Raw genomic sequence first — 18872 nt, forward strand, 5'->3', positions numbered from 1 at the left:
AATTATTCTCTTTGATCAGGTATGCTTGTTTGTGTTTGTATACTGATGTATTCAACTGGATGATTCTGCTGTCTGTCTGAAATCAGTTTTAGTTGTGCTTTGTGAGAACTTTTTCATAACATAAAGATCATTACTGACATTCATCTACAAGTATAGGGTTTAACAGTCTCATCAAAACACCAAACCTGCTTCCATTTTTTCAGTGAAATCTGGTTGTGTACATGCTGATGGATACACTTAACACAAATTTAACAACCATTTTAGGAAATTATGATTATCATAAAATTTTTAGACGCCAGTCAAAAATTTAAATAGCATGATTAGATATCAACTTAAGATGCTTGATTATTGTAGAAGCTACTTTTTATCCAAGACAATAACCTTATTAATAGCATTATTTGCAGCACAAAGTGAATATCATTCTTTTAAAGATTTAATTCATGTAATGTAATATTCTGTACTAGCCTAAAAAGTGAGTTACATGTTAACCATTGTACAAAGTAATATGTCTAAAGCTGTATAACCTGGCCTAAAAAATATTCTTTAATAAAATACAGTTTGCCTAGGTTCTGATTTACATGTTTACATGTACATTTTTTGTGTGTTCTGTTTGTGTATTGTTGTATCTTAAATGAAGATCACACAGATCACATTTGATAGCAAATTAATGTAGAAAACCAGTTAATTCTAAGGGTTCACATACTTTTTTTTGCCACTGTATACTCTTCATGGCTGCTGTGTTATGTGTTGTGCAGAAGAGGGCATGCCAGCCTGTGAAGCCAGAGGTGATAAATAAAAAGAAACTACACTGAATTTGTGATTTACAAGGCTGTGTGACACATCTCAGCACTACTTAGTTCTTTTCTCTGGTACATCCTGCAGATTGCTCTGATTGTTGGATTTCAGGCTTATGGATCATAGCGTTAGACAGGGACTGGATGCTATATGGCTGTTTTGGTTTAGACAAATGTAATGGTTGTCCTGCCTGGTGCTGGGAATCTAGAAACTCTAGTTCTTCCTGTGTTTGAGAGGTGGACTCTGATGAGAACTGTTGTATCTTAGAATCTGATATGTTATATGTTTGCAAGGATGGATCTTGTAGTTGGTTTGATGGGATGCTGAACTCTGATGGTTGGCAATGTGAATCTCGATGCAACTGCCTCTGGAGTTCCTTAGCACTGTGGGCTAACATGATGCTCACCTTCCTCTGGTGGGCCAGGGCCTCCTCCTTGTCATTCAGCTATAGTAGGAAACACATCATCAGTAAATACGAAAAATTATTCTCTCTAGAGAAACATTTTAATAACAATAATCTGTCTCATGATCTTGTTGCATCTTTGTGAAGGAGTTGACTTATGACCCAAAGGTGCAAACAGAGACTTTATTTTAATTTCAAAAGAAAGGCAAACTTGACTGGTACTGGGTTGTTGCTCTCCGGGTAAGCGAATCACTTTTGTCTTGCAAGCGTGTCGTGTTGTGTGTGTTGTATAGTTCGTAGTGATGGGCAAGTGAAGCCTCATGAAGCACTGAGGCTTACCTGACAATTGTGCCAAAAAAGATTCAAAGCTTCGAGACTTCAGTGACGGTGACATCTGGTGGACAACTGAAGCCATAGCAACCTCTAAAGAGCACGAATGAAGCACTGTTACAATCCCATGACAGCAATAAAAGTTCAGACCTCTTGAAATCAAAATGATCCCAAACTTTAGAACATCGCTTATTGGTGGGACTCGCCGTGAAACTTGCCAAAATGCTCTCACTCTCACTCTCCAAATCCTGAAGCAGAATGATGCATCTTATATAGCTGGTATGGCACCAAACCACTCGAAGCCTCGAACGTCATCAGTCACGTGACACTGGTGTTTTGATACAAGCCTCGACACAGTGTTTCGAATCACTCCGCTTCAGGAAGAGTGACACAAGCTCCGAAGCCTCGGTATCATTTGCCCATCACTAATAGTTCGTCTACAGACTAGCAACAGACTAGCTATAGTTTAGCACACCTAAAAACCAAGTAAACTCTAAACAATTCATTAACTGCTACATTCCGGTACTAGTCAAGGACCTTTCTATTTTGACCGGTATTTATTGCTATTTCCTGACTTAGCGCTCGTTAGCCTACCGGTTAGCTTAGCTAGCAGGTTAGCTTAGCTAACATGGCCTCTCCCTCTCTCTCTCTTTCTTGCTCGGTGTGCCACATGTTTAGTTATTCCTCTGCCTCCTTTAGCGATAATGATACCTGTAATAAGTGTAAGGTTCTGTTAGCCTTGGAGGCGAGGATCCGCACCTTCGAACAAAAGCCAGCTAGCCCAGCCCTGTTAGCTGGTGTGGAGCCACCGAGCTCAGGGTCTGTTAGCGGTCCAAGGGCAGCTCCGGAGCAGCCCGGAGAATTAGCCTGGGTGACGGTCCGACGGAAACATACTCCTAAGCAGAAGCCCACGGCTCATCACCTGCCTGTTCACGTTAGATTTTTTAGATTTTCCCCGCTCAGCGACACACCCGCTGAGAAACCGACTCTGATAATTGGCGATTCCATAGTCAGGAACGTGAAAATAGAGACACGAGCGACCATAGTCAAATGTATTCCTGGGGCCAGAGCGGGGGACATCGAGTCAAATCTGAAGCTGCTGGCTAAGGCTAATCGTAAATATGGAAAAATTGTTATTCACGTCGGCAGCAATGACATCCGATTATGCCAATCGGAGGTCACTAAAATTAATGTTGAGTCGGTGTGTAATTTTGCTAAATTAATGTCGGACTCCGTAGTTTTCTCTGGACCCCTCCCCAATCTGACCAGCGATGACATGTTTAGCCGCATGTCGTCGTTCCGTCGCTGGATGTCTAGGTGGTGTCCAGCAAACGATGTGGGCTTCATAGACAATTGGGCCACTTTCTGGGGAAAACCTGGTCTGGTAGCGAGAGACGGCATCCATCCCACCTTGAATGGTGCAGCTCTCATCTTTAGGAATTTGGCCGAGTTTATTAGCCTACCTAAAGCCTGACAATCCAGAGTGGGGACCGGGACGCAGAGACTCAGTCTAAAACGCCTCTCTACAGTTTCCTTAGAGCCGTCACCCCCCTCAAACCACATAGAGACTGTGTCTGCCCCTCGAACATATAAATCAAATAAATCTGATGTTAACAGAAGAGGAGTTATTCATAAAAACTTAATAAAAATTAAGACCACTCCTCTTATTGAACAGAAAAACAGAACTGTCAAATGTGGATTAATAAATATCAGGTCTCTTTCATCTAAATCTCTGTTAGTAAATGATTTGATAACTGATCACCAAATTGACCTACTTTATCTTACTGAAACCTGGCTACAGGAGGATGAATATGTCAGTCTGAATGAATCAACCCCCCTCAGTCATAAAAATTATCATGTTCCTCGAAGCACAGGTCGAGGTGGAGGAGTAGCTGCAATCTTCCAGTCAAACTTATTATTAAACTTTCATCCTCAGAACAATTATAACTCATTTGAGAGCCTCACTCTTAGTCTCTCACATACAAACTGGAAAACACAAAAACCAGTTCTACTTGTCATTTTGTACCGTCCACCTGTTCCTTACTCAGAGTTTTTAACTGAATTCCCTGACTTCCTGTCTGATTTAGTGCTTAGATCAGATAAAGTCATTATAGTGGGAGATTTTAACATTCATGTAGATGTTGAAGATAACAGCCTCAGCATTGCATTTAATTCTATATTATATTCAATTGGTTTCATTCAAAATGTTAATAAACCCACCCACTGTTTCAATCACACCCTTGATCTTGTTCTGACCTATGGCATCGAAATTGAACATCTAATAGTTTTTCCCCCAAATCCTGTTTTGTCAGATCATTCTTTGATAACTTTTGAATTTAAAATGATGGATCATTCAGCGTTTGGAAGAAAATTCCACTACAGCAGATGTTTATCCGACAACGCTGTTAATAAATTTAAGAAAATGATTCCATCTTTATTTACATCTGTGCCAAGTATAAACATAGTGGAGGGCAGCTGCTTCAATCCCACTCCCTACCAAATTGATCATGTTGTTGACAGCGCTGTAACCTCACTGCGTGAAACGCTTGATTCTGTAGCCACTCTGAAAAAGAAGTTAGTGAATCAGAGAAGACTAGCCCCATGGTATAATTTACATATTCGTACCTTAAAACAGGCCTCACGAAGGCTGGAAAGGAAGTGGCGTTCCACAAACTTAGAGGAATTTTTTCTAGCCTGGAAAAACAGTCTACTAACATATAAAAAAGCTCTCTGTAAAGCCAGAACTGCATACTATTCATCACTAATAGAGGAAAATAAAAACAATCCCAGGTTTCTTTTCAGCACTGTAGCCAGGCTGACAAAAAGTCACAGCTCTGTTGAGCCCAGTGTTCCCTTAGCTCTCAGCAGTGATGAATTTATGAGTTTCTTTACAAATAAAATCACAACTTTTAGAGCTAAAATTCAGCAGATGCTTCCTATACCTGCAATAAATGAATCTTCTACTACAGTAGCTCTTGAATCATCTGTAGGACCTCAGTTATGTTTAGACTGCTTCTCTCCCATAGATCTCTCTGAATTTACATCAGTAGTTGCTTCATCGAAATCATCAACGTGTCTCTTAGACCCCATCCCGACTAGACTGCTTAAAGGCACCCTGCCATTAATTAACTCATCTTTATTAGACTTGGTAAATTTATCTCTAGTATCAGGCTACGTACCACAGGCCTTTAAGACTGCAGTAATCAAACCTTTACTCAAAAAGCCTAGTCTTGATCCAGGAGTCTTGGCTAATTATAGACCAATATCCAACCTGCCATTTATTTCTAAAATCCTAGAAAAAGCTGTTGCTAAGCAGCTATCAGACCACTTACACAGGAATGAACTATTTGAAGATTTTCAATCCGGATTTAGAGCACATCATAGTACAGAAACAGCACTGTTGAAAGTTACCAATGATCTTCTCTTAGCCTCAGATAATGGACTTGTTTCTATACTTGTCCTCCTAGACCTTAGTGCTGCATTCGACACCATTGACCACAACATCTTATTATAGAGACTGGAGCATGTGATTGGTATCAGAGGAACAGCGTTAAAGTGGTTCCAATCCTATTTATTGGACAGATTCCAGTTTGTTCATGTCCATGATGAACCTTCCACATGAACAAAAGTTAGTTATGGAGTTCCACAAGGCTCCGTGCTAGGACCGATTCTGTTCACCCTGTACATGCTTCCTTTAGGATATGTCATTAGGAAGCACTCTATTAATTACCACTGCTATGCAGATGACACTCAGTTATATCTATCTATTAAACCTGTTAACACAAACCAGTTAACCAGACTTCAAGCCTGTCTAACTGACATCAAGGCCTGGATGACCAGTAACTTTTTACTTTTAAACTCAGAGAAAACAGAAGTCATTATATTTGGGCCAAAAAAATCTCAGAAATAATTTTTCTAAAATTATAGCTACTCTAGATGGCATAGCCCTGGCCTCCAGCACTACTGTAAAAAACCTCTAGAACTGCCTTCTTATCACCTGCGCAACATTGCCAAAATTAGGAACATCCTGTCTCAAAATGATGCAGAAAAACTAGTCCATGCATTTGTTACCTCAAGGCTAGATTACTGTAACTCATTACTCTCTGGATGTCCCAATATCTCCATAAAAAGCCTCCAATTAATCCAGAATGCCGCAGCCAGAGTCTCTCCTATATTGGCTTCTCTTCATTGGCTCCCTGTAAAATATAGAATAGAATTTAAAATCCTTCTTCTCACATACAAATCCCTTCATAATCAAGCTCCTTCATACCTTAAAGACCTCATAGTACCATATTATCCCAATAGACCACTTCGCTCTCAGAGTGCAGGCCTATCTGTGGTTCCCAGAGTTTCCAAAAGCAGACTGGGAGGCAGAGCTTTTAGTTATCAAGCTCCTCTCCTGTGGAACCAGCTCCCAGCCTGGGTTGAAGAGGCAGACACTCTCTGTACTTTTAAGGCTAGACTTAAAACCTTCCTCTTTGACAAAGCATATAGTTAGGGCTGGCTTCAGGCAACCCTGAACCATCCCTTAGTTATGCTGCTATAGGCCTAGACTGCCCGAGGACCATCGGTGCACTGAGCTCCCCTACCCTAACCCCCCCCCCCCTCCCTTCCCGTCCCCTCTCTTCCACCTAATGTATATTCCACCATTGAATGTCACTAACCTTGTGCTCTCTCTCTCTCCCCTAGTTTGTGCTCTCTCCCTCTCTCTCTGTTCTCTCTGTACCTTCTGCAGGTGTCTCTGGTCCTGGGGCTATATATCGCTGATGTGCAGTTATTGGTCCCAACAACCTGCAGTGTCTATTTGTTGTTTATTGTTTCTGTTCTTTTCTCTCTGCTCTATCCACTCACCCCAACCAGTTGAGCCAGATGGCCGCCCAAACTGAGCCCGGTTCTGCTGGAGGTTTTTTCTTCCGTTAAAGGGACTTTTTCCTCTCCACTGTCGCCAAGTGCTTGCTCATAAGGGAATTGTTGGGTTTTTAGTTTTAGTATTTGTAAAGTGCCTTGAGATGATTTGCATTGTGATTTGGCGCTGTAAAAATAAAATTGAATTGAATTATTGTAATTTGACGCTATACAAATAAATTGAATTGAAATTGAATTGAGAATGGCCTTTTCTGGTGGCATTGTCTCGAGTTTAAGACACCAGAACCGAGCTGGTAGGTGTGCTGGATTCGGGCTGAAGAGCACAGCACTTGGGCTGAACAGCACTGGACTCTGGCTGGACTGGACATCTGAGTCGTGTTTTTACTGAGGAGGAGAAAGTAAACTCTTCGTTGCTTTCTAAAACATACGAAGCGCTTCTTCACCCGTGTAGTGTGCCATCATCCAAACGCACAGAAAAAGTGAATAAGTTGTATGATAAAGCTGGATGTTTTATGTCATTTCTCAGGGGTGTGTACATAATTACCTGGCTCACCTCAGATTATTTTATTAATATGAACTGTGTGCTCAGTACGAGGCGGGATCATATTAGCTATAATGAGGTGAGACAGGAGAAAACGTACTGCTCCTTACTTTCATACAGATTAAATAAAAAGAGATGATTTGTTTTCAACTTGAAATGTTTTATTTAAAAGAAGACATTTCAAGCTTTATAGTCATAGGTTTCTCATTTTTATGAGACAAGTATTTGCTGAGATTCAGGTTGTTTTATTGATGTGTCTGTGAAGAGGGCTGACAGAGACAGAGTAGACAGAGAGCGCACCCTGTTTGTTTTTTTTTTATTTTACAAAAGTACAGCATTTTGTTGTGATTGCATACAAATAAAACTGGACCCTTTACAGATTTGAAGGATATATTGTTCTCATCTGTATGATCAAAACTGACACAATAATTTAAGTTTGTTTCGGCTTTATCAGGAGAAGATGTCACAAAACACGCCGGCGTGTTTGTTGACCCCTGAGGGTTAAGGATCCATGATCCTGCTGTGATATCATTACCAGCGCGTACTCCATTCCTTCCTGATCATACTGATTAGTGTCCCACCATCGTGATCTTGATAAACTTGCGCAACACATCAAATGCTTTGATCTGGGTCCAGAGGACATCTCTGACAACACTGAGTTCTACCGACAACTATTTCCTCAGACTACAGCCTATGACAAAGTCTACTTAACCCTCTGGGGTCGACGCACGCGCCGGCGTGTTTTGACGCATCTTTTTCTGATAAGGCCGAAACAAACTTAAATTACTCCGTCAATTCTGATCGTACAGATAAAAGAAGTATATCATTCAAATCTGTAAAGGGTCTAGTTTTAGTGGTATACCATCATAATAACAACAAAACGTTGTGCTTTTTTTAAATAAAGAAAGCCGACAGGGTGCGCTCTCGGACTTTTCTGTCTCTGCCATTTCTCTTCACAGACGCGTAAATAAAACAACCAGAATCTCAGCGAATACTTGGCTCATAAAAATAAGAATTATATGGCTAGAAAGCTTGAAATGTTTTCTTTTGAATGAAACAATTCAAGTCAAAAACAAATCATCACTTTTTATTTAATCCGTATGAACGTAAGGAGAAGTCCGTTTTTTCCTGTCTCACCTCATTACAGGTAATGCGACCCCGCCTTGTACACTGTCCACTGTTCACATGTAAATAATCTCAGGTGAACCAGGTAAATTTGTGCACACCCCCGAAAAATGACACAAAATATCAAACTTCATCATAGAATTTACTCACTTTTTTGGCGCGTTTGGATGATGGCGCGTTACGCACGTGAAGCGGCGCTCCTTACATTCCACACAGAGACAAACAGTTTAGTTTGTCCTCAGAGTAAAAACACTGATTTTAACTCAAATGAGGATCGTTTGGCTCCTCATTGTGTTGTATTGTACAGCACTAATCCGTCCCATCTACATTGACTGAAAGGCTCATTATGCGCGCCTTTGTCTGGTCGTTCAGTGCGTCTTTTGTGTTCTCAGGTAAATCACATGACTATTCATCCTCAGACACACCCTCTTGCATATGGCCTTTCTGGACAAAAAGTGTCTTAGAAAATTTAAATCAGTGTTTTGTTTACTGTGAATGTGTGAACAAGATGACATTCACAGCACTCTGAAGTAAACACTTTAGCCTACAACATGCTGGTCTCCAAAGTCTTGTGAACCAATGTTCTGTTTGTGTTTTATGGTCTTATTTCAGTGAGTAAAAAAATGCAGTTTTTCACTAACCATGCATAAACACTTTTTTCTCAAAAACACAATAATGTATAAACTTGCTGCTCACATATTATTGTAGCCAATTTTGTGCTGATTACAGTGTTATTAGACTTTAGACATTAATATGTTTAAAAAACACTGAAAAAAGCACAAATGTCAGGACATGTCAGAATTTGTCCAGGCCCCAAAAATCCCCTCAGACCCCAGAGGGTTAATCAGGTTAACATTCAACCATGATGTTACTGATTTCATTGAGCGTCAACATCACAGTGTTCAGAGAGACTTCACAAGCGTTAGAGCAGGAGTTCACTGATCACTTAACCCAAACTGGGTTACTTGCTGCCCTAACAAATACTAACAAATACTACCACAGACGACTTCGAGCCTATTTTGGCTCAAGAAAAGAACTTAACATGGAAGAAGATGCCTACTTTAAACAAATCTTTGTGGAAAATCTTCAGCCTGCCACTAGAATACATTTAGGCATCTTAGCTAATCCCGCCAAGCTAGCAATTCAGGCATTACGTGATCTTGCCCAGCAAGGATTTGCTTTATACAAGCAATCCCAGTCAAAACATTCAGAATCAACCCATCTAATGACTCTTGAGACTGTTGGTCAGCCTAGACAGGAATGTGGCTGGAAGAAAACCCAGCCTCCTTTCCAACAGCACCACAGTAACCTCTGCTAAATCCTGCCAAGAAAAATGCTCACCTCATCAGTGGAAGAATTTGAGTCTCAACATATGCGTCTCAGATATCATGTCTGATCCAGAGAGATAAGAAAGAAATTATGCACCTCATTCAGAGTGCTCTCCAACAACAAGATCAAAAGTCAGGCTCCAGTGGACCCAAGTCTAGACAGGCAGTCCACAGAGGCCTCACCAAACATCCCACTCAGAGTGATAAGAAACCCATCCTACCTACAAATACTGACTCAGACAGTAAGACTGAACCACAACTACTGTGCAGCCTGACTGTGTGCAGTCCTACACAAAGACTGTTAATGCCTTTGACACTTGAAAACACACTTCCGCATGATGCTCACTGCTGCAGATGTTACAGTGTCATCGCTGCTCTTTGATAACCTACATAAGGTGACAAGTGCCACAGGTAAAACACTTAAAGCTACATGCTTATTCACTTGATGTCCAGAAATAGAAATCAGCATCTCCATAAGCAGAGAGAAGCATGAAGTGCTCTAAAACTTCCTAGTAGATGGCTGCGCTGACCTTGGACCTGATAAAACACAGTGGACCAACACCAGCAGATGACATGGCTCCCCAAACCACCACTAACTTTGGAAACTTTACACTGGACCTCAAACAACTTGGATTCTGTGCCTCTCCAGACTCTGGGACCTTGATTTCCACATGAAATGCAAAATTTACTTTCATCTGAAAAGAGGACGTTGGACCACTGAGCAACAGTCCAGTCCTTTTTGTCCTTAGTCCAGGTGACTCTGATGGTGTCTGTGGTCCAAGAGTGGCCTGATACAAGGAATGTGACAGTTGTAGCCCATGTCCTGGATACGTCTGTGTGTGGTGGCTCTTGAAGCACTAACTCCAGCTGCAGTCCACTCCTTCTGAATCTCCCCCAAATTGTTGAATGGGCTTCATTTCACAATCCTCTCAAGGCTGCAGTTATCCCTATTGCTTGTGCACCTTTGTTTACCACATTTTTTCCTTCCATTCAACTTTCCATGAATGTGCTTGGTCACAGCACTCTGTGAACAGCCAGCTTCTTTAGCAATGACCTTTTGTGTCTTACCCTCTTTGTGCAGGGTGTCAGTGATTGTCTTCTGGACAACTGTCAAGTCAGCAGTCTTCCCCATGATTGTGTGGCCTACTGAACCACACTGAAGGCTCAGAAAACCGTTTGTGGGTGTTTTTGAGTTAATTAGCTGATTAGAGGGTGACACCATGAGTCTCCAGTGTTGAAATATATCAGTCTGCATGTAATGAATCTATATGAGTTTTACTTTTTGAATTTAACTACTGAAATAAATCTTTTTGATGATATTCTAACTTATTGAGATGCACCTGTATGTTAGAGAATATACTAACCAAGTCCAGCAGTCTGTAGAGAGTTACTAGAAGATCATCGGGCATCTTTATATCCAAGCTGGAAGGCAGCAATTCTCTCAACCTCTGGCTTACATCGACTAAAGGGCTCCAGTTAGCACCTTGGAGAACAATAGAGATGATTTTATAGCTACATTTATAGCATTATGGGGACAGAGACAGTGTTAAACATAAGAGAAAACTCTTGGCTTTGACATAGAATGCCAGTAGTTTTGTTTAAAAAAAGTGAGAATTAAAAAAAAAGTTCTATCCATCTTCCTGTTTTCAAACATAATTCTGTGAGTATTTGGGAGAGAAAATGTTTTTCTCTACAAAAGCAGACTTGCCTTCAACCTTGCAGTTATGAGATTTCAGGATATTGGCTTCAGCTAGCAGTAGAAAGTGTTCGCTTCGTTTCCTCAGCTGCTGTTCAAAGGCGATGCGAAATGCATCTGCAACCATCATTGCCTCCTCTCGTCTCAAACGCTGAACATCCAGCTACATAACACACGCGCACAAAGAAACGCAAACACACACATTTTAATTAATTCAATTAGGAAAGGAAAGACAAGCAAGATATACAAGCCATTTACAAAAGAACTTAGGTGTATAAGATCATATAACGAGTGTACAGGTGGTCTTCATGTAGTATGTGCATGTCTGGCTGGATTAATAATATGCAATATGCAGTGGTCACACTGATGATTATAAAATCTACTTAATCAGGTTAATATCCAACCATGATGTTACTGATTGCATTGAGCGTCAACATCACAGTGTTCAGAGAGACTTCACAAGCGCTAGAGCAGGAGTTCACTGATCACTTAACCCAAACTGGGTTACTTGCTGCCCTAACAAATACTACCACAGACTACTTCGGGCCTATTTTGGCTCAAGAAATTAACATGGAAGAAGATGCCTACTTTAAACAAATCTTTGTGGAAAATCTCCAGCCTGCCGCTAGCAGACATTTAGGCATCTTAGCTAATCCAGCCAAGCTAGCAATTCAGGCATTACGTGATCTTGCCCAGCAGGGATTTGCTTTATACAAGCAATCCCAGTCAAAACATTCAGAATCAACTCATCTAATGACTCTTGAGACTGTTGGTCAGACTGGACAGGAATGTGCCTGGAAGAAAACCCAGCCTCCTTTCCAACAGCACCACAGTAACCTCTGCTAAATCCTGCCAAGAAAAATGCCCACCTCACTCACAATTTGAGTCTCAACATATGAGTCTCAAATATCATGTCTGATCCAGAGTGATAAGAAAGGATAAGAAAGAAATTATGCACCTCATTCAGAGTGCTCTCCAACAACAAGCTGATGCAGATGATGTTGAGTGACAGTTTTAGCTATTACGCAGTATCTCCTCTACAGCTGAGGTTAATGCATAAAACTATGAATCCTGAATTACCGCCAGAGGGTGGTGCTGAAAGCACTGAATGTTCCCTTCACGCATGCACAGTTTGAGTAATTATACCAAATAGTCACCTGTGACCCTAGATGACCCCAAGAAGTGATATATTCCAACGTCATCTGAGGTTCTGTTCCGATAGAATGTTCTTGTGGGAATGCAAGGATTCTGAGTGACAAGAGTGCTCTGGTGGTCATTCAAGATTCATAGATTCAAAGATTCACTGCAGTTAAATGTGTAACTCTTGTGCTATTTTATCCATACTGACCACCAGAGGGTGGTGCTGAAAGCCCTGAATGACTCATAGTAGCGAAGTCACAAGGAGTCCTGAGTACATACCTCACTGAGTAGACCCAGAGGACTCTGGCAGAAGAACCACACCTAGTGGCTGAGGGGTTACAGTGTTGACCCTGGAGAACATGGTAGGTGATGCCCATGAAGCAGCAGCAAGGGTGCCACTCTCAAGGCTGCCCATGATGTAGAGATACTTCTGGTGGAGTGGCACTTCACGCTAGATGGTACCCTTCCTACACGGTGGGTGTAACAGTCTCCTCAGAAGGTGAAGGCAACTTTGGCCCTTCTTGTACAGGGCATCGGTGTTATTAGTCCAGTCCAGTTTATGGTTTAGGTGAACACCCAGGTACTTGAAACTGTCCACTATCTCAATGTCCTGAATGCTCACCAGTGTTTGATGTGGTGTCCTCCTCGGGAAGTCGATCACCATCTCCTACATCTTCCTGCTGTTTAAGCACAAGTGGTTGCGCTCATACCAGTCCACAAAGTCCATGATGACTGACCTGTACTCCAGCTCGTTCCCCCCAGACACACAGCCAACAATGGCCGAGTCACAGGAGAACTTCCGGAAATGACAACTGCTGGTGTTGTATGTGAAGTCCGAGGTGTACAGTGTGAAAAGGAATGGTGAGAGCACCGTCCCCTGAGGGGTACCCGTGCTGGAAACCACCACCACACAGTTGCGTAGCCTCACATACTGTGGCCTGTTGGTGAGGTAGTCAGTTGTCCATGCAGCCAGTCGTCCGTCCACTCCTGCCCCTTCTAGTTTCTCTCTCAGAAGTGCCGGCCGATTGGTTTTGAAGGCGCTGGAGAAGTCAAAAAACATTTTGGCGGACTCCAGGTGAGTTAGCGCCCGGTGCAGCAGGTAGGTGACATCCACCCTGATGTTCGGCCTGCAGGCAAACTGCAAGCGTTCCATCGTAGTGCTGACAACAGAGCAAAGGTGGTTGAGAATAACCCTCTCCATGGTCTTCATGAGGTGGGAGGTCAAGGCTACTGGTCTGTAGTGGTTTGGCTCCTTAGCGAACGTAGTCTTAGGAACCGGAACCACACAGGAGGTCTTAACCCTCTGGGGTCTGAGGGGGTTTTTGGGGCCTGGACAAATTTTGACATGTCCTGACATTTGTGCTTTTTTCAGTGTTTTTTAAACATATTAATGTCTAAAGTCTAATAACACTGTAATCAGCATGAAATTGGCTACAATAATATGTGAGCAGCAAGTTTATACATAATTGTGTTTTTGAAAAAAAAGTGTTTATGCATGGTTAGTGAAAGACTACAATTTTTTACTCACTGAAATAAGACCATAAAACACAAACAGAACATTGGTTCACAAGACTTTGGAGACCAGCATGTTGTAGGCTAAAGTGTTTACTTCAGAGTGCTGTGAATGTCATCTTGTTCACACATTCACAGTAAACAATACACTGATTTAAATTTTCTAAGACACTTTTTGTCCAGAAAGGCCATATGCAAGAGGGTGTGTCTGAGGATGAATAGTCATGTGATTTACCTGAGAACACAAAAGACGCACTGAACGACCAGACAAAGACGCGCATAATGAGCCTTTCAGTCAATGTTGATGGGACGGATTAGTGCAGCACAATACAAAACCATGAGGAGCCAAACGATCCTCATTTGAGTTAAAATCTTTTTTTTTTTTTCTGAGGACAAGCTAAACTATTAGTCTCTGTGTGGAATACAAGAAGCGCTTCATCACGTGCGTAATGCTCTATCATCCAAACGCGCAGAAAAAGTGAGTAAATTCTACGATGAAGTTTGATATTTTGTGTCATTTCTCGGGGGTGTGCACATATTTACCTGGTTCACCTGAGATTATTTACATGTGAACAGTGGACAGTGTACAAGGCCGGACCGCATTACCTGTAATGAGGTGAGACAGGAAAAAACGGACTTCTCCTTACGTTCATACGGATTAAATAAAAAGTGATGATTTGTTTTCGACTTGAATTGTTTCACTCAAAAGAAAACATTTCAAGCTTTCTAGCCATATAATTCTTATTTTTATGAGCCAAGTATTCGCTGAGATTCTGGTTGTTTTATTTACGCGTCTGTGAAGAGAAATGGCAGAGACAGAAAAGTCCGAGAGCGCACCCTGTCGGCTTTCTTTATTTAAAAAAAGCACAACGTTTTGTTGTTATTATGATGGTATACCACTAAAACTAGACCCTTTACAGATTTGAATGATATACTTGTTTTATCTGTACGATCAGAATTGACGGAGTAATTTAAGTTTGTTTCGGCCTTATCAGAAAAAGATGCGTCAAAACGCGCCGGCGCGTGCGTCGACCCCAGAGGGTTAAAGCCCTGCTGGTAAAGAAGAGGAGTAAATAATCTCAGGTGAACCAGGTAAATATGTGCACACCCCCGAGAAATGACACAAAATATCAAACTTCATCATAGAATTTACTCACTTTTTTTGCGCGTTTGGATGATGGCGCGTTACGCATGTGAAGCGGCGCTCCTTACATTCCACACAGAGACAAATAGTTTAGCTTGTCCTCAGAGTAAAAACACTGATTTTAACTCAAATGAGGATCGTTTGGCTCCTCATTGTGTTGTATTGTGCTGCACTAATCCGTCCCATCTACATTGACTGAAAGGCTCATTATGCGCGTCTTTGTCTGGTCGTTCAGTGCGTCTTTTGTGTTCTCAGGTAAATCACATGACTATTCATCCTCAGACACACCCTGTTGCATATGGCCTTTCTGGACAAAAAGTGTCTTAGAAAATTTAAATCAGTGTATTGTTTACTGTGAATGTGTGAACAAGATGACATTCACAGCACTCTGAAGTAAACACTTTAGCCTACAACATGCTGGTCTCCAAAGTCTTGTGAACCAATGTTCTGTTTGTGTTTTATGGTCTTATTTCAGTGAGTAAAAAATTTTAGTTTTTCATTAGCCATGCATAAACACTTTTTTCTCAAAAACACAATCATGTATAAACTTGCTGCTCACATATTATTGTAGCCAATTTTGTGCTGATTACAGTGTTATTAGACTTTAGACATTAATATGTTTAAAAAACACTGAAAAAAGCACAAATGTCAGGGCATGTCAAAATTTGTCCAGGCCCCAAAAACCCCCTCAGACCCCAGAGGGTTAAGCTCAGGGGTTACCCAGGGCTTGTTGTTAGAGAAACACCGCACCCTCTGGGTCAGTACCATGTTCTCCACGCAGAAGTTGATGAAGTCTGTGATGCAGTGCGTCAGGCTGTTAATGTCTTCTCTATGAGAGCTGCAGAGTGTTTCCCCGTCTGTGGTCTGGAAACAGTCTCTCAGTCTCTCACTGGCCTCATCAGTCCACACTTCTGTTTTCTTCTGTGCAAGTTCTCTTCTCACCTTGGGTGTGTATTCGGGGAGCAGCTGCACCAGGTTGTGATCAGAATGGCCAAGGGGGGAGGGGGTTAGAGTCATATGCATCCTTAACGTTTGCATACAGCAGGTCCAGCGTCTTGTTCTCCCTGATGTGGCACATAATGTACTGGGTAAAAGTGGGGAGAATGGAGGAGAGTGAGGCGTGATTGAAGCCCCCGCTGATGAGAAGGAGCGTCTATGGGTGCCGTGTCTGCATGTGCGTCACCGCTCTGGGAAGTTGCTCATACGCCGCCACTGCATCGGCCGATGGAGGGATGTACACATTAAACAGGATAATGTGTGAAAACTCCCTCGGGATGTAATATGGCCAAATGCCGACAGCGAGAAACTCGACGTCCTGGGTGCAAAGCTGTTCCTTAACAGAGACGTGGGCCGGGTTGCACCATGTCTCGTTAATAAACACCGCTAATCCTCCTCCTTTCGTCTTACCACTCTCTCCCAAACTCCTGTCCGCCTGAACCAATTTAAATCCATCCAGGGCGACCACAGAGTCTGGTGTCAATACGTTCAGCCACGTCTCAGTAAAACACATGAGGCTACACTCCTGTACTCCCAGGGTCAGCGACGTAAGCTCGTCCATCTTATTGGAGAGGGAACAGACGTTTCCCATAATGATGACGGGCACATATGGAAGCTTTCATCCCACTCTGCAGCCTCTCTTTTTCCTCCGTATTTCAGGTGGAACCTTGGGTCTTTCCGTGTAGAGAAGTGCGGGGCCGAGCAGAGCTAACAGCTGGTCTCTGGTGTATACAATGGAGCCATGAGCCTTAGGGGATCCGCCGACGCACTCTCAAAAATGTTAAAAAATAATAAAAAAATTAACAGAAAAGTAGTAAAAGTGGTCTGTTGTAGACTTGCAACAGGAAATGACCACGTTAAAGAAAACCTGTAAGACAGGCTAATAAACAATAGAAAAGAATGGAAAAGGGAAAAGAGAGGGGAGAGCTGCCGTTACTTGCTCCTGCTCTTGCAGAGCCATCTTAGATCATAATGGATATTGTGTCCAAGGCCACACCATGAAATCTGTGATCTGAAAGGGAGCAGCAGCTCTTCTCCAAATTGACCTGGAGTCCTAACTGGGCCATGTGTGAAACCAGATAGGCTGTGTCCTGAGTTGCCTGTGTGTGGGGCAGGGTACAGAGCAACCAGTCATCCAGGTATGGCAACAACTTCAACAGTCACCTTCACACACCACTGGAGAAAGGGAAAGCCGAATGGGAACACCCTGAACTCCCAGTGCCCTGATATGCAAATCAGAGAAACCGCCTGTGCTGTGGTGCAATGGGGACATGAAAGTAAGTGTCACTGAGGTCTAGGTTACATGAACCATTCTCTTCTGGTGATGGTTTGCAAAACCTGCATGCTGCGGTCAGCATGTGGAATGGCAGCACTATCATGTATCTGTTGAGTCTTTGTAAGTCCAAGATTTAATGTAATCCGCCAGTCTTTTTTGGAACAAAGAAGTATGGTAAATAGAAGCCTCTGGGTTGCAACAGAGGATCTACTGCCTCGATTACGCCAGGGGGGCGGATAACTCCTGATCCAACAATAGGGCTTTTGCCGATGATGCCGATGATGGTCATTTTGACCTGGCTTGAAATAGGTGGCCAGTGTCGGAACTGCAGCTTGTGCCCATGAGTCAAGGTGGCAGCAACCCACGGGAAAGCGTGACCAGCCCAGTTGCTGAGGTACTGCTGGAGTGAGAAGCAGTAGGAGCCCGCCAGTGCCTAAAGAAGGTGCTTTCTGGGGCTGACTCAGCCTGCTGCGGAACGTCTTGTTGCAAGCCCTCCAGAGCCATGTGCATGAAGGATTTCATGAAATTATCTCCTGCCTCACTGAGAAGAAACTGAGCGAGCTTCTGAAGCCCAAGAGGCCCCTTCCTCATCTTCCTCCAGAAAATGAGAGGTCAAGGCGACCAGTGAAAGGACATCGTCCTCCAGAGCTAAGACAGCCCTGTCTCCACTGCTGGATGGTCTGGGTGTCTAGCCCGGAACAGAGATCTCATCTCAGCCAGCTCAGCGGACAGTCGCTCAACCTTCAAGGAGACTGATTTTGTCCTTTTCCAAGGGGAACTGTGGGATCAGCCAGGCGTTTTCATCACCTAGGCAGGGCTAGTGTCACCTGCCCTGAAGGAGGGAGGTCACCTTCGCTTGATGATGCCAACCTAGCTACTCTCAGCGCCCAAGGCATGTAGCTGCAATTCATGCATGGATTGTCAGACAGCCCATCCCTCAGGTGATCAACCATCATCAACCTGAAGTACAACAACAGTACACTGTTGTATGGCCTGTGGGGCTGCACGACACTTTAATGAAAAATCCAAATGCTGAAAGCTGAGAGTGGGGAGCGCGAACACTGCTGTCTCCAGCAGAGGCTTACTGACACTTCAATCGTCACGAGAAAAAAAAAAAACAAAACAAAACAACTACGGCGCATTTCAACTGCAGCAAAATAATGCCACACCTATCACAGAGAGCTGCGAGGTGAGGCACAAACGCAGCTGTCACCAGCAGGCTCACTAAGTTCAGCATAAACTCATTGAAAAGTCAGCTAATACCTTTAGCACTGTAAGCTGGGGGCAGAGGATGTACACTGTCCAAACCACTAGACATGAAACACAAAATATATATAAATATACATATATGTACCTTAGATGAGCTCTCAGATACAAACCATTGCAGCCCCTGGAGGGAGGGCAAAACTCCACTTCTCTGACAGACACGGTCACAGGTTTTCCAGTGGCGGCAGCTTTGTTTGCAAGTGAAATGTAGTGCGAACTGCATGCGAAAAGAAAGGAGGAACACAGCCTCGGATGATACCAGAATATATCACTTCTTGGGGTCATCCAGGCACAGGTGACTGTTTTTTATATAATTAGTCGAACCGCGCATGCATGAAGGGAACATTCAGTACTTTCAGCACCGCCCTCTGGCAGTCAGGATGGAGGAAATAGAAACTCTGTTGATACTAACTCAACACTCACTGTATATTCTTTATAACCACAGTGGCATTAG

The 18872-nt window shown here is 42.8% G+C and overlaps 1 protein-coding gene across 1 annotated transcript in view; it reads right to left on the minus strand.

Annotated features, from left to right (window-relative positions):
* Positions 1 to 613: 613 nt before the first annotated feature.
* The window catches only part of ccdc125 (coiled-coil domain containing 125), a 53865-nt gene continuing 35606 nt past the window's right edge, over positions 614 to 18872 (minus strand). Inside the window, exons 10-12 of the mRNA XM_026311889.1 lie at positions 11097 to 11247; positions 10753 to 10871; positions 614 to 1240 (exon numbers count right to left, since the gene is read on the minus strand). Coding sequence (XP_026167674.1) covers positions 854 to 1240; positions 10753 to 10871; positions 11097 to 11247 — 657 coding nt within the window. The 3' untranslated portion in view covers positions 614 to 853. The remainder of the gene's footprint in view (positions 1241 to 10752; positions 10872 to 11096; positions 11248 to 18872) is intronic.

This window comes from Mastacembelus armatus, unplaced genomic scaffold (assembly GCF_900324485.2).
Source record: "Mastacembelus armatus unplaced genomic scaffold, fMasArm1.2, whole genome shotgun sequence".
In the NCBI taxonomy this organism is placed as follows: domain Eukaryota; kingdom Metazoa; phylum Chordata; class Actinopteri; order Synbranchiformes; family Mastacembelidae; genus Mastacembelus; species Mastacembelus armatus.